Source organism: Apostichopus japonicus, chromosome 22 (genome assembly GCF_037975245.1).
Source record: "Apostichopus japonicus isolate 1M-3 chromosome 22, ASM3797524v1, whole genome shotgun sequence".
Lineage (NCBI taxonomy): Eukaryota > Metazoa > Echinodermata > Holothuroidea > Aspidochirotida > Stichopodidae > Apostichopus > Apostichopus japonicus.
Genome location: NC_092582.1, coordinates 26,005,608 through 26,020,961, shown reverse-complemented (window position 1 = coordinate 26,020,961; position 15,354 = coordinate 26,005,608). Strand labels below are relative to the sequence as shown.

Genomic DNA, 15,354 nt, shown 5'->3' with positions numbered 1-15,354 from the left:
TAGGAGGCGGGGAGGTTGCAGCCCCCTCCCCCAACCAGATATTTTTTTCTGAAAATTCGGGCAATATGCTGAGAATTTTTTTCGGGCACCTACTGAAAGAAAAATAAATTGCAATGATGTAGCTAAAGGAAATGAATACTTTAAAAATGATCTCCTTGGTAATTAAAATAAAGTTCTAAGCTTGGCCGACTAATTCGCCATTACTAATGTAAAAGAGAGTTTTGACATAATTGGACCTCCATGCCTTTTCTCCATCTAACCTAAGACATTTCGTTGTTTACATTAGCATCTGGCGGTATACTGCGCAACTTTCACGGACCGTACGGTAGACGACAGCATGTGATGTAATAACCAATGCTTGCTTATATGATATTGACACGAACATGTTGAACGCACGCGAAGCGCTCGAAAAAAATTTGGTTATATTTTTCGGGCAAGTGGTTACAGCCCCCAAGTCCAATTGGGCTCCTAAGCTTTTGACTACACACATAGACAGTTTTGAGGCTGTTCATCCTGGAACGCTGTTTTCATGCTCACTGATGTAGTAAAGTGGAATTTCTAGAGTATGTTCTTGTTTTGGTCCCCCATGTCGCTTTAACTTAAACAGATCTCACCAAGGTTATCCAGGGTAGGCATGACTTGTTCCCTGTCAGTTGTTCACTCTGATATTAGTGGGCATCATACAATATAGTGCCTGTATATTTCTCTTAATTGGTTGAGGATCTTAGTATTTCTTTAAATTTAATTTATTTATATCTAAATGATTGTTTCCTACCTTATATTAAATGTTTTCCCCATAAATATTCTTGTCACTGGTTAAAATTGATAGTTACGCCATGTGATACGTCTAGATGCTCAGCCATGCGGTGCTTGTGAGTTAATTGCTCTTTGTTCTTGCGCTTGCCACTCACCGATCACTGAAGCGAGACGTCCGATTTCCTTGCAGTATATTGTTAGCCAAGAAGTGACTGTTTATCAAGTGATTTTTCTTGTAGGAATAAGTGGGTGAGTTTAATAAGTATTTTTGTACATGCGTGCAAGTATAGATGAAGACTTAATGTCTATTTGAGACCAAAATGATCTTTATTTTGTTGAAGCTAAGTTCCGTTACGAAGTATTTTAAGTAGCGTGTATCGTAACCTGTTATATACTAGTTTTGCGGATGTATTAGTCACGATCATTCCTTCACCTCGATTGTCAATTTTGGATCTTGTGACTTGAAGATGATAATTTTTTATATGAATAACTATGTTAAGCTCATCTCTAGTTGTGACTAGCGGTGATTATCGATGTTGATTATATCATATTTTTAGAAGTAACGGTTATGAAATGTATTGTACTTTTCAAGCTAAGGTACCACAGTGAGTGTACATATATGTGAGAGATGGACACGCTCGAGGATTTTACGGAAAGAGGGAGACATTCTGATATGCACTATGAATGTTGATAATATGACATACTATGAGAAAATAAGGTTATTTGGTGATGAAGTATGATATTATTCCAATGTGAAAATGGATTTCGTTATTTAGTGTTTTCTATTGTCGTATGTTGGTTGGTTATCACATCGTTTCAACTCCTAATTCTTTATTGATTATTTGATGTCAAAGTACATTTAGTTGCCAGGGTAACGAAGAGTCTTAGTAAAGAGTGAATTCAGCAATGAAGGTAGCTGAATTTATAAAATGTTTACAAAAGAACTGTCCTATGTTATTAGGACGGGTTCAGATTTATAAGGTATGGGTATGATGGGATTTACATTCCATTGTGGATGCATATCTTCGGTCTTTTGATTGCATTCTTGTTACATATTGTACATACAGTAGTGTTATTAGATAAAAAAGGGTCAAGATTGTTGTGTTGAGACAGTGTCACCTGAGTTCTATTGATATTTGGAGAATTAACCTGATAGTATCACTGGAATGTGTGATTATGACAGCATTGAGTGTTTGTAACATGAGTTGATTTCATTCTTTGGTATTTCCAGACATAACACTGTAGCAGGATTCATATCAACATTTCAATGATTGAATTATGGGAATGGGGTGTCTTGATTATTTTATGTCATAGTGACCAATGTTATATGATTTTTGGTTGGCACATCTCTATTACCTGTTATATTTATTTTTTTAGGTAACTGTCCTTGAAGGTGTAAAACTATATCTTTGTGAGGGTACATTTCTACTGGGTATCTGGATGGTGAGTCATGGTGTTTGGTAGTGATGATTATCTTATTTTTCAGCACAGTTCTGCTAAATTACTGCAAGGATATGTATTGGTATCATCTGAACACAAATTCATTGTTTTTTTTTGGAAACTTAATATTTGAGTAACAGTTTTGTTTATAACTATATATTTGGACAATACCCTCTACAGAATTTATGCTTCATATTTTATGGCCTGCACTTACAGAGAGAATTTAGTAAGCAATTTCAGTAGAAGAGGTGACTAAGGTAAAGATGATCAAGTACCTAAAACTGGCAACATGGGCTGCGACTTGCTTTAATTTAAGTTTTCTCTAATCAACTATCTCGATTATTAAAGTGATGTTCCAGGTTGGAGATTTTCTATGCTTGATAACATTTGTTTAACTTGCATAAGTTTCATACAGAAATCCAATGTTGATTGTTTACGATGAAGCATGGAGCATAATTATATTTTTTTCCTTTATTTATCCAAGTCATTTGAAACATGCTGTTTTGTGAATGCAAACTTTACTTTATCATTTATTTACTTTGGTTTGTAACTTGTGAATTCCATGTTTCAGGAGCTGTTTATCCAGTATTGACAATATAGACCGACAGACCATATACTTCCTGGTTGTGTGATTCTTTCCCTGAGGCTTACTACCTCAAATTTGCGTTCTTCTTCACTGATATGATGTGACATCTGCTGTTTGCTTTACAAATTCGAACAGGCGTGTAGCGAGGAATTTGCCAAGGGAGGGGCAAAGCCTGTAGGCAAACTATCTAAGCGTAGCGCCACCATGAGTTGGCGCGAAGCGTACAAGAAAATTTTGGCCGAAAATACCTCCCAGATCGCTGGAAATGACACTTCCAGGCCTTGTAAATTGCATGTAAGCCTCTATCTATTTTGAAATTACTTGCGATATCATAGAAAAATTTTGTTCGGGGGGGGGGCCCCCTTCCCGAAATGCGTCATGTTCTCCGACGACTCGGTCGAGTCGGTTTCATAGCACATTGTACAATTGTTTAAGGCGTCCATACACATACACGCGTTATGATAGACCATATATTGTATATATATAGATACATTAGTGAGAGAGGAAAAATGGAAACGTCAAAAATGGAGTTGTCTGTGTAAGGGGTAGGGTGAGGCGCACGCCCCTTCCGAAATCCTCGATCCGTCACTGGCTACCCTGTGAATATAATAGGGATCAGCACTGTAATTATGTCACTGTTCCTCATTCTCTTCCCGGTGTCTTGGCGTTTTTCTTTTACTCCCTCCTTTTCTCCTTTTTCTCTCTTTCTTCTTTTTCTTTTCCCTTCCTTCCTCTCCTCCTTCTCTTCCCCTCCTCTTTTTCTTCTCTTTTTCTTCTCTCCTCTTTTTCTTACCCGGGGGGCACACCCAACGCCCCCCCCCCTGGATACGTGCCTGCTAACCTGCCAGTGAGTAAAGGTCAAATGAAATGCAAGGTTTTCCAGAGATTGAGTTTCAATATTCCATATATACAAGCATTATTGTAGTTTGTGTAACCCAAAATACTGCAGTGCTTTACACCACCCTAACTGGTCCAAGACAACCCATTATTGGGAAAATATCCAGAATTTCCAGGGTTTGTGCTGGTAATGCTCATTTCCGATTGACGTATCTCCAGCTTCAATCAAATCAAATATGCACTTTTACATAATTTACTTACTAATAGTGTAGGGAGCTTTTACAGCTAACATGTGAAGTGTATTGCCCACAAAGACTGCTGTAGTGTCACATATGGGTTGCAACCATGTTTTATTTGTGGGGACTTTAATCCCCTGAATAAAATCAAGGAGGAAGTGGGTGCTCCCTCACTTGTAGGGAGACTGCTTGTACAATAAATTTTTAAAGTACAGTATATAAGTTACATGTATATGCAGTACATCATACACAGTTGATGAATCTTCAACATTGTTTCAAGAGTGACAAAACATAGCACCTATTTTGCATCTAAGTACCCTTCATTTTAGAAAAATCTTAAAGAGTGGGGGGGGGACAGCACTCCCATTCATTACATTTTATATCACAGCTCAAATGGTTAACAGCAGGTTTACATACAATGAGCTAGGTAACATTAAAACATGCTGATAAACTGTATGAATCTTTAAAATTTCTCTTATGTACTTCTGTCATTAAACCTTGAATATATAATTCATGATAGAACCAGCTGATGTATGTAAAGAAGACTGGGAGATAACAGTACACTTCTTAAGGAGAACTGTGCACCGACCCACAGCCTTCGCACCCTCCCCACCCCGACCCAGCTCTACTATATGAAAGTGACATAAAGATGAATATGAAAGTAATAACTGTTGTCACAAAGTCTAAAGATAATTAAATCATATTTAATATTACCATTAATAGCCAGACTGCCTTCATGCAATCTGGTCACCTGTTGACCTCCATGAACCATTATAGATCTATAAGTTCAGCTAAAAGAATTTATACATTTTTCATGATTTTCTTGCCTTGCATGTGACCAATATTTACAACACTACATTACAGGATGAACCAGCCTCTACACAACTCAGTGATCATGGAAAGTGAAGGTACAAGCCAGTTAGACAAGCATCAATGATGTCATGAGTTTCATTACAATACTAGAACTCCATGGTTATGTTGTTAAATGGTAATGAGTCCTGCTGTGTACATCTAAAACACATTGTAACTTTAAACTTCTCATGTTAAAGTGATGAATAGTGAATTCAATATTTCTGGCACTAAATTAAAAACTCTTGTTGAGGTCAATCAGTTACATAGAACTGCGTTATACATATAGTGAGTTCATATGTGAGGGACATTGTGTAGGTTAGCCAGCAAGTTACAGTTATCGGATACCCATGTCTGTAAATTTGCTACCATTTTAAATACATAAATAAAGACATGTTGCCGTAAGTCTATCAAGGGATTCTAATTGCTGTCCAAAAACTGATGTTGCTGATCTACTTGATGGAAAATCCTGGTCCATAAGTGTTTTTGGGTGGATAGCTTCACCCTTCTTGCTTTGTTACCAATCCTCTTCAATTGTTTTTATGATAGTCTAGTAAGAGACTAGGACTGTGAGTCCAGTTTCCTTGGTTTGATCTGTGGAAGGGGGGAGGGAGGTGTAGGGTAGGTGGTACTCTTGATAAGCTATTTTTACTATGTTAACTCTTGACCTGGCTCCATTTTGCAAGTCATGGTAAATTTAACATCCTTCACACATTTACAGTAGTTGGAAACACATAAATGTCACTTACATATATACATATACCCCCCCCCCCCCCACCCTCTTACTCATGGCAAAACCTGTGCTCATCTCTTGCTAATCTTGCATCACCTGTCAACTCTCTTCCTAAACCACCCAGTGAAGAATGTTGGATTTTATTCGTAAAAGAACAGCATAAATTGGTTTGAATTTTATTATTCTGTCCATTCTATTTTTAAATATTTAAAGTTCCTTTGGATTTACAGGGTTTCTACTATTTCATACCATTGGTAGCATTATCTTGTATAATTTAATATACTGTATTTCACTCAGAAATTATTCTTTTGCCATTTTGTGAGCCTTTTGGAATATTTATTGAATATAAACTCCTTTAGATTCATTTTCTTCCCATTTTTTACTGATATATTTTACCAGGGGAAACACACAGAGGTGTTTACAGATAGAAATTACCATGTAAAGATGGGGAAACGGTTCTGAGAAGTAAATGATCATCTTTAGTTTCCATGCTGTGAAAGTGTGGCAAGTATGGCTCGCTTCTAACAAGGTCATTCTTTTCTAGAACTGTATATAAAACATTAGTATTGTTAAAACAACTGAAATTGTCAGCTATCAGGACTAAGAAATAAAAATATCTTTAACTTAAAATCTTATTCCATTAGAGTTGAATTTTGAAAGGGAGGGTATTGGTTTGCTCTATAAAGGGAGGTTGGTGTGTGGGTGGGGGGGGGGGGGGAGGTTATTCTAATTTTAAGAGGGAAATACAGAATACAGAATTAGGGGGTTGATGAGAGGAAGGTTTTCTACAATTGCTTCTGTAATATTATTTGATGACATTGTTGCAGATCATCTGTTATTGTTTGTAATTTTGTCTCATTTATTTTTCATAATGTGATTTGATTTCTTTCTTCAAATTGACAAAGCATGTTTTACATTCATGCGAGGCAAAAGGGAGCAATCGGGTGGGGGGAGAAATAAGAATGTTGTGTTTTTTTGCCCAATGTGGTCTGTTTTCATAACTTACAGTGGTAGTCAGTATATTTGTGGTCAGTACAGTACTAATCAGTGCTATACAACTGTATATTTCTGTGGGTATGAAATTTGCAAACAAAATTAAATAAGCAACAAATCAGTAAATAAGGTTTATGTGGGAAATATGTTTGAATTTATAGTCCTCCAAATGTAAAATGAAAGCAGAAATTGTTTTTTATACAACTTCACTTAGTGACAGACTTACCAAAGTAGATGTTATCAGTACCTGAGATGTAGATTTTCCTCTTGGAAGATATGACAGATAAAGGTCACTATGTTAATTTTCATGTTGTTTGAAATGAACAACTTGTTGTTTTCAATTCTTGGTACATTGGTATGGTGCTCTGTTTCAAGCTACAATCTTTCTGTTCACATTTTGTTGGCATGCTGCTGTATTGCTGTGTATGATTTGTGAATTGAATGACCAAAGCCTATTCAGCTACTTGGCGCTAAACACAAATTTCATATAACAGAATATACTCTGTCAGTGGAAACAAATATACCTTGATTTTATCTATTATATTATTAATTGAATCAATATTACACTAAGCCATTCTTTTGTTTTACAACTTTGAGAACCCAATCTCCAATACTTGCATTGTTATGATTGTATAGTATTACATAATATTGAATATGCTAGAAAAGGTTAGATAATTGTCATGGTAATAGACTGTCTATGTTTTGTAGAGTGTGTTATGCTTTAAATAGTAATGACTGTTTTGTTTGTAAATTCAGATTTTATATCTACTGAAGACTTCAGTCTAGAATTGATGTAATATCTAACACTGACATTCCAGTAGAGAGGACTTTTCTTGTTTGTGTGAGATGTGCATTTTTAACATGATTTATATTTCACCCTTCACTTGATGACCATTTCTTATTAAGGATTTTTCTTTATTGTTGATTTATAAAGGTAACAGTATTCCATATTTCATTGTCAGAATATGCTACGATGGTTAGTTGACTGGTTACTTATGTACTATATTATTTACTTTTACACTGTTTAAGCTTTGTGCTAATATGAGCATGTGAGTCATGTAGTTATGCTGTGTAATGGGTTGATTGGCATACATGGTATGTATAATGAGTTGATTGTCATACATGGTATGTATAATGAATTGATAGTCATACATGATATGTATGAGTTGATTGGCATACATGGTATGTATAATGAGTTGTCATACATGATATGTATAATGGGTTGATTGGCATACATGGTATGCATAATGGGTTGATTGGCATACATGGTATGCATAATGGGTTGGTTGGTATACATGGTACAGTATGTATAATGAGTTGATTGGCATATACATGGTATTTATAACAGGTTGAGTGATATTAATGAACTTTGAATGGCGTATAGGGCCAGAGACTGGATACTTCGTTTCTGTCTGTGATGTAGGCCCAACCATTCATAATACATGTTCACCATTACATACAGAACATCAATGTAACACCTAAAGTAATGAATTTTAAGGACAGTTAGTTAATGCTAATGATGTATTAATACTCTCTCATGTTTATGTATATGGTTGATGATTATTCATGAGATGCTGATTATTTTGTTCACTGTTTAAACTTAAATTCTCTGTTTCTTTGTCTATCATTCCCAGGCAGTTTTCTGTTGTTAATTTATTCTTGTTTAATTAAACTTTTTATATAATATATAATAAATTGTTAGACTCCAGCTGAAATTCAACGTGTGAGTTATTGTTGTTTTGTACATTGTATTTATAGTTACACTATTAAAGGCATTGAAGACTTGCCCCAAACCGCATGCCCCGCTCTGAAAAAGTTAACTTTCCTTTGCTTGCAAGTGACGTTTTGTGCGTGTCGCTACAAAATACAGACAGTAATGAAACGTGATACCTTGTTATCGTTATCTAGACCTGAGATGTCCATCTCTGCTATGTACACTGTGCTGTATGTATTGACTGTACACTCTATAGTGTCTAATTACCAATGGTAACAAGCCGTGTGTGTATTTTCTGGGATCGAAGGTGGTGTTTAACACTTCTGTTACACCTCATTCGAAACTAGGTCAGATTACCGGCATTAGACGTTATTTTTTCGCGAGTGTTCAAACCCTTTCAACTAAGTAAGGATGTTGTACGCACTTAATATTATTTTCTTTGGGGGAGGGGGAGGGGAGGGGCTTTATATCACTCACGTGAAAAACATTTCAATTGTTCACTTCATTCCAACTGAGCATTTGGAATGAAGTGAACAATTAAACAAGTTGTCAAATACACATTTTTCAGAACATTGTTCAATTGCTCAGTTAAAGCAACTGAGCAATCCAACATTTTTTTGATAAGATTTTATCTTGTTATCTAAACATCTATCTAAAAATGCTAACCTATGAGGTAAAGTTTGTCTTATGTTGATGGCACTTTAAGCTTCCGTAGATTCTACATTGAGTGTTTTCTAATTGTATACCACAGAGTCAATGTATATCCTGAACTTACATGAAGCTAGCGAACAGGGTCAACCCACCTAATAGCAAAATTAGTGCATATATAAACCAAATTGAAGCTGGCGAACATTGTACCTTAGTTCTGTTAGGCATTTTTTTAGAGTTTTCAAAATCATACAAAGTTTGGTATAGCAGAGTATAAGGATCGCGAGATACAATTTCTCAAAGTGGCAAGGGAAACGTGGTAAATATGACTGATTAAAAGTCAATTTTGACCAAAATTTTTAGGTCATTCACAATTACAAGAATATAATAGTCCTAGGTAAATTTGAGTGCGACAGTCGGAAATTCGGACTGTCGCACTCAAATTTTCCAACTTTGATCAGTTTTACCAAGATTCTCTCTAGCGACGTCCCTGCCCCTAGCTACCCCTCTGCTCCTCCCCTGCCCTCCTTCATGGTACAAGATTAGTTCAGTTGCTGTCCAGTGTTTATGACTACTCTTGTAGAAAAAAGTTCTCTCCATAGCACTGTATCAAGAGCTCACTAAAAAAATATCATACACAGGACCGCAAAACTTGACAAAGATGCCTTGATGAGCATTGGTCCTTGATTTTCAGTAGGCTTACGTCTAGAATGACTTTATAAACTGCTGTTATACGCTTGACATTCACTTAGCCTGTGCAACAAACTAAATATATAAAGGACTTGACTACCGTTGTATGACAGTCACTGTTTCCACAACAAACAAATATAAAGATCATACACCATAAGAAGTTTGCCCTGTGGTATTGTATAATTGTTTCATAGTTAGTTGATATTATCAATATTACGAGATATGACTAGATATCTTTTAAGATTGAAGATAAGATGCTTCAGTTCCATCACGTATTAAGTTACCAGACTTTACAAAGATTGATAACGAAGATGCCTTGTTTTCTCACTAGGAAAGAGGAACATATTCTAGATGCGTCCCGATGAAATTTTTAGGGCAGCTTTGAAGGGCCATCAAGATAAAAATATTTTCCCCTAATAAATTGGCCTTTCCTAAACCAGAAAACAAAATAATATTCCAGAGCTAACAGCACTGATTACTTTCATTCTGGTCATATAAACGTCATAATGCATATGACACAGACTTGATACACCCAAGCAGTAAAAGCCACATACACAGATGTCTTGCATGGAAGTTAAATGTTACATCTAGTCTGCATATGTGATAAAATCTACAAATATTAGAACAACTGTGTTTGTATACAAATAGGTGTCATTGTAAAGCAAAATTTAGCATGCGCCTGCAATATAAACGAAGAAACTATTTAACTAAAACCATCACAGATTAACCGGACAACCAAGCTGTCAATCACAACGTACACCTGTTTCGGACGAGACAAAGTAAAAAGCGTATAGTAGCCTATTTTCTTAGAATTAAATTGTTAGTGATACGCCCAGGACATCATAACTGTTATCCCATGTTATTCTGGCATGTGGAACTATCGTTAGGGATATAGTCATTAGGCTTTCATCACACCGCATCCGAAAGGAAAGCCGTAACAGGTCTAGGGCCTCTATAGGCTATCTATATCCAGGGTCCAGTGAATAACAATATGTGCAGCTGAGAAGACGACATTAGTACAGTAATTAGATTCCTATGCGAATGCTTCTACTATCTCATCTTTAGAATTACCTGTGAAACTACAGACCACTGCCACATTTTTGGCACCCAAGTGCGGCACACGATATCACCATTTTGTGTGATTTATGTCAATTTTTTTAACTTTAGTAATGTCAAAGACGTATAGTGTTTGTATTACGCGCCGTTCCTGTCTCCGTACAAGCAAAGCGCCAACAGTTGGATGGGTGGCTTCAGTATATGTCGCATGAAGTCATTCTCCCTACTTCAATTTCTAAGATCATCGCCTAGTTAGCGAAGTTTTACGAACAAACAGTGGTTTACACCGAAGGCCTAATGCACGATTACTCTAACGAATACAATGTAGGTCTAGTCTATCATTGCAATTAGGGCTACGTCTACCCTAGATTACAATAAGGAATATATCTACCCTATATAACAATAAGGGATATGTTTACACTAGATTACAATAGGGGATGTATTTACCCTGGATTACAATAAGGGATATCTACCCTAGATTACAATAATGGCTACGTCTACCCTAGATTACTATAAGGGATATGTTTACACTAGATAACAATAAGGGATATGTCTACACTAGATTACAATAAGGGATATGTCTACACTAGATTACAATAAGGGCTACGTCTACCCTAAATTACAATAAGGGATATGTCTACCCTAGATTACAATAAGGGATATGTTTACACTAGATTACAATAAGGGATATGTCTACACTAGATTACAATAAGGGCTACGTCTACCCTAAATTAAAATAAGGGCTACTTCTACCCTTAATAACAATAAGGGATATGTTTACACTATATAACAATAAGGGATATACATGTTGTTTATACTATATTACAATAAGGCATTATGTTTACACTAGATTACAAATATGTCAAGGTCAAATTGTGTTGAATGTCATTCAGTGTTACTCTGTTGTTATAGTGTGAAGTTAGAAGACGGTTGTTGAGTTATTTAATTTATAAGTCAATGAATTGAATGTTAACATGTAGGCCTGTTTCAAAGGGGGGAAGGATTTGAAACCTTAAACAGGCATTCCATCGTTTAAACATAGTTTCTAAGGTGAATGTCTTGAAAAACTCAATAGCTATTGATATATTTCTGGCACCTAAATTTTCTTTTTCTTTTTTGACTAAAACATTATCCATACGAAAATTCTGCCTAGGGTTACCCTTTAAGATAATATTTCAGTGACAAGGAATATATTAGCCTATATAACCTCCATGCAGTGTCCAAGACGTTGAAAGGAACTCCCTATGTCAAGAAAACACTAATTTCGAAATGTATAAAACTATAAACCTTCCTGCAGCGATAATTACAACATATCCATACGAAGACTCGAATATATCGCGGAATCAATCTATACTGTTATTAACTTTGTTCTTTGTGGTTGAGTTTTGTAATAACAGTTAAGTTTAAATCTTAATTTGCACCCTTCTACAGGTTTCACATTACTAGCCGTGAATAGTACGGTATTGAATCTTAAGTTCCTTTCCATGTACGTTCTGCATAGAGGTCCATGTTGAGACCTACAGTATATAAAGCAAATTGTAGTACGAGCTTGTGTAGATTCGATCAGTAATCTCTCAGTTGTTGAGTTTAATACATTAACTCTCGTGGTGACCCTTTGGAGTTTACAGTTTGACTTTCTTTACATATTTTAGAGATCTGAATTGCATTTACAAACGGATGGAACGATGTCTATTTAGATATATGAGACATTTATTTCAGTAGACTTAATTCTTGAACTATCTTTGCTTATACTTCCAATAGGTTTGAATGATATCTCATAACGAAACAGTCATCGATGAAACGAGATTTATTTTAAATAAAACAACACATTGATAATTGTGACTTTCCCTTGGCGGGCTGAGTAGTTGAACGTAATATACATTTATTTAGATTTGTCTGTCACTGAATCTAATGTAAACATTCATGAGTTGGATGTTTGGTTAAAAAATACGTTGATATGTTTAATTGTTGATATTGTTTTTTGTATATTTAGTTAATTGATCAGCATCAGGTTGGTTTGGTATAGTTGACAGAAACTAATGTATCAAACTGTTTTCTATGATAAACATACTTACATCAAGCCTAGATGCAATCTCCAGGAGCTGGATGGTGGATCTCTGAAGAAGCTTGCTGTCGTCGTACTTGATCTTAACTTGCTTTGAACACAGATCCCTGACGGTGTCCTTGATTCCATCTACCTTACCAGTTTGCTCCAGGATGCAGAGGATGGCAAACTTATCACCGTCTTTCCTGCTCTTCAAGTATTCTATTATTCTCGTCCCAACTGCTGAGCTAATCCCACAGGTGAATCGATAGAGGTACTGAAGATTAAATGGATCCACTTTATCAAGAACATTCTCCAGCTCAGATTCATCTCTTGTAGCAGCTACAACTTCTACCAGTCTAAAAGAGGCAAACCATTCACAGAATAGTTTATGGTAGAACCTTATGTCAGTCCTTGTCTGTATGTCTGTAGCAGAAGTCTGTTCGTTTGTCCCAGCAGACACTTCTTCCTCTACCAAGATACCAACTGCAATATAATGTTGACAAAAACCTTGACCTAGTCGTGTACAGAGTCCATCCTTACGCCATGATAACTGTTGGTTTTCACCGCAGAGACCTTCAAATGCTACTTTACTAAGTTCCTTGTATTTGACAGCATACCCAATAATATACGCCATTGCACTTTTAGCCAATGATTTATTACTAAGATGACTATGGAAGCATTCGATCATGTATCTAAAGAACTCAGTGACTGACTTGAATTTCTGAAAATGTGTCTTTTCGTGGGTCATGTGAGAAAACATTACAAAGATGAGAGGAACTTGACATAGGTCATCCAGGATCGGGTTTGCTTTCAAAGAGCGCTTAACTTTAGCAACGCTTTCATCGTCTTCCCCAGTAACAGCCTTGCGAATATACTGGTCACGTGCTTTTTCGTCAAAACCAACTAACCGCACTCGCTTTGTGCTTGCTTTGTCATAGTCCTTCGGAAGATATCTGGTTGTCAGGGTAACATCAATATCCTTAAACTGATTACTCATAATGATACGTTCTACATCACTTCCGGTGGCTCCGTCCCTATCAGGAAACTCATCATACCCGTCCAGGAGTACCTTAACAGAAGAACAGCTTTCAATGATATTTTTAATATCAGTAGATTTGATTCGAGGATCGTTTGGTGCTAAGAACAGCTTTATTGCGAGATAGATAGATATCTTGCTGTTCAGCTGCCTCAACCGGAGAAGAATTAGAATCTCTACGTCTTTAAAAGGTGAATCCTTGACACCATTGCACCAATCATAGGCGAGCTGTAGGGCCACTGTTGACTTACCATACCCAGCTTCTGCTTCTATGATGCGCCGTTTGGCTTTCATTCGTGGGTCTGTGAAGATATCTTTGTACGAGTCCACACGTACCCATTGTCCTTCTATCTCCCTCGTCGCTCCTTGAACAATATGGATCTCTGTACCGCCCTCAACAAATACCTTGTCGACACAATATAGTCTGTCCTTGATGTAGGGTATGGGCTGGATTGCATCATATTGTAGTTTATACCTTCTCTTTAGAGAACTGATGAGTATGGCCTTTTTTTCTGCAATGAGAAAAAAATGTTGATTTGTTAACATTATTTTTAGGTCAATGAAATTGGGGCGTTTCAGTGCTTATATATAAACTGGAAACAATTTTGGGGGGCAATCTCTTTGATGTTACTGTTAATGACATAGTTATACAAGTTAAATCAGAGTAATATGCAAATTTACATCGCCTTCAAGCATTTATATCTACATATACCGATTCAAATCAGTTAGGTAAAATTAATAAGGTAGAAGTCTATTTCAGCTGGTATAATTCACTTCAAATTCAGTAAATGTTAATTTTATTGGCCCTTTGTGAATTAAGTAATAATAACATAAATATTTCAATTACTTTGCTCTCGATCTGATACAGGTGGCCTACCGTTTATTTACTTTCTTTAAAACAAACTTTAACATTTTATAGCTGAACTCTGTCCTGCCAGCAGTCCAAGAGTTAAAAGTACGAGGTGTGTTCTTGCATTTGATTACATCTAAATAAAGTGAGTTTAATACAGTGTATTATAATATCTCACAATGTTACAGAAGTCACTCAATCAGTTAGATATCACCAACCTTTTTATTAAAATACAATAAAATAATAATAAAACAATCGTGTTGAACTCTCAATCGTACACTGTAAGAGTAATTACAATGCTGAGGTTTAAATCCTTACCAATGTTTATTTTAACATCAGCCTTCCTATGCTTAAGTTACTGATACAAAATTATGTAATTACTACAAACCTTGCAAAACTTTAGCATCTGGTTTGCTTGGGTCTTCTCTTTTCCTTTGAGTGGTATTACCCATGATTATCTCTCAAAGCGATGATCTGTTGAATATATATAGATACAGCATGCATGGATAAACCAACTTAACAAAATTATCATAAATCAACCCTTACCGAAATGCCAGATCTGGCTTTACATCTGGTTTAATCTGGCCAGATCAAGTTTTATCTGGCCATATAAAGCCAGATATAACTGGATATAGAGTCAATCCAGATATGCAGATAAACTTTTATCTGGCCATATAAAGCCAGATATAACTGGATAAAGAGCCAATCCAGATATGCAGATCAAGATTTATCTGGCCATATAAAGCCAGATATAACTGGATATAGAGCCAATCCAGATATGCAGATAAAGTTTTATCTGGCCATATAAAGCCATATGTAACTGGATATAGAGTCAATCCAGATATGCAGACAAAGTTTTATCTGGCCATATAAAGCCAGATAT

The 15,354-nt window shown here is 36.0% G+C and overlaps 1 protein-coding gene and 1 long non-coding RNA gene across 2 annotated transcripts; one reads left to right on the top strand and one right to left on the bottom strand.

The window, feature by feature from the left end:
- The first annotated feature begins 821 nt into the window (after positions 1 to 821).
- On the top strand, positions 822 to 2,837 carry LOC139964235 (uncharacterized). The gene is made up of 3 exons (XR_011791917.1): positions 822 to 1,005; positions 2,134 to 2,199; positions 2,768 to 2,837. It is a non-coding gene; the product is annotated as an uncharacterized lncRNA (long non-coding RNA).
- A 9,737-nt stretch (positions 2,838 to 12,574) lies between these two features.
- LOC139964104 (NLR family CARD domain-containing protein 4-like) lies at positions 12,575 to 14,923 on the bottom strand. The gene is made up of 2 exons (XM_071965455.1): positions 14,860 to 14,923; positions 12,575 to 14,133 (listed from the first exon to the last, which is right to left on the bottom strand). Exons 1-2 carry the CDS (start codon positions 14,921 to 14,923, stop codon positions 12,575 to 12,577), a joined length of 1,623 nt encoding a protein of 540 aa, XP_071821556.1.
- Between the last annotated feature and the right edge of the window lie 431 nt (positions 14,924 to 15,354).

Excerpts from the sequence above, each read along its gene's own strand:
- LOC139964104 (XM_071965455.1), bottom strand. The coding sequence starts at position 14,923 with ATGGGTAATACCACTCAAAGGAAAAGAGAAGACCCAAGCAAACCAGAT. Across the intron at positions 14,134-14,859 it reads AGATGCTAAAGTTTTGCAAG|AAAAAAAGGCCATACTCATC; the intron begins GTTTGTAGTAAT and ends TTCTCATTGCAG.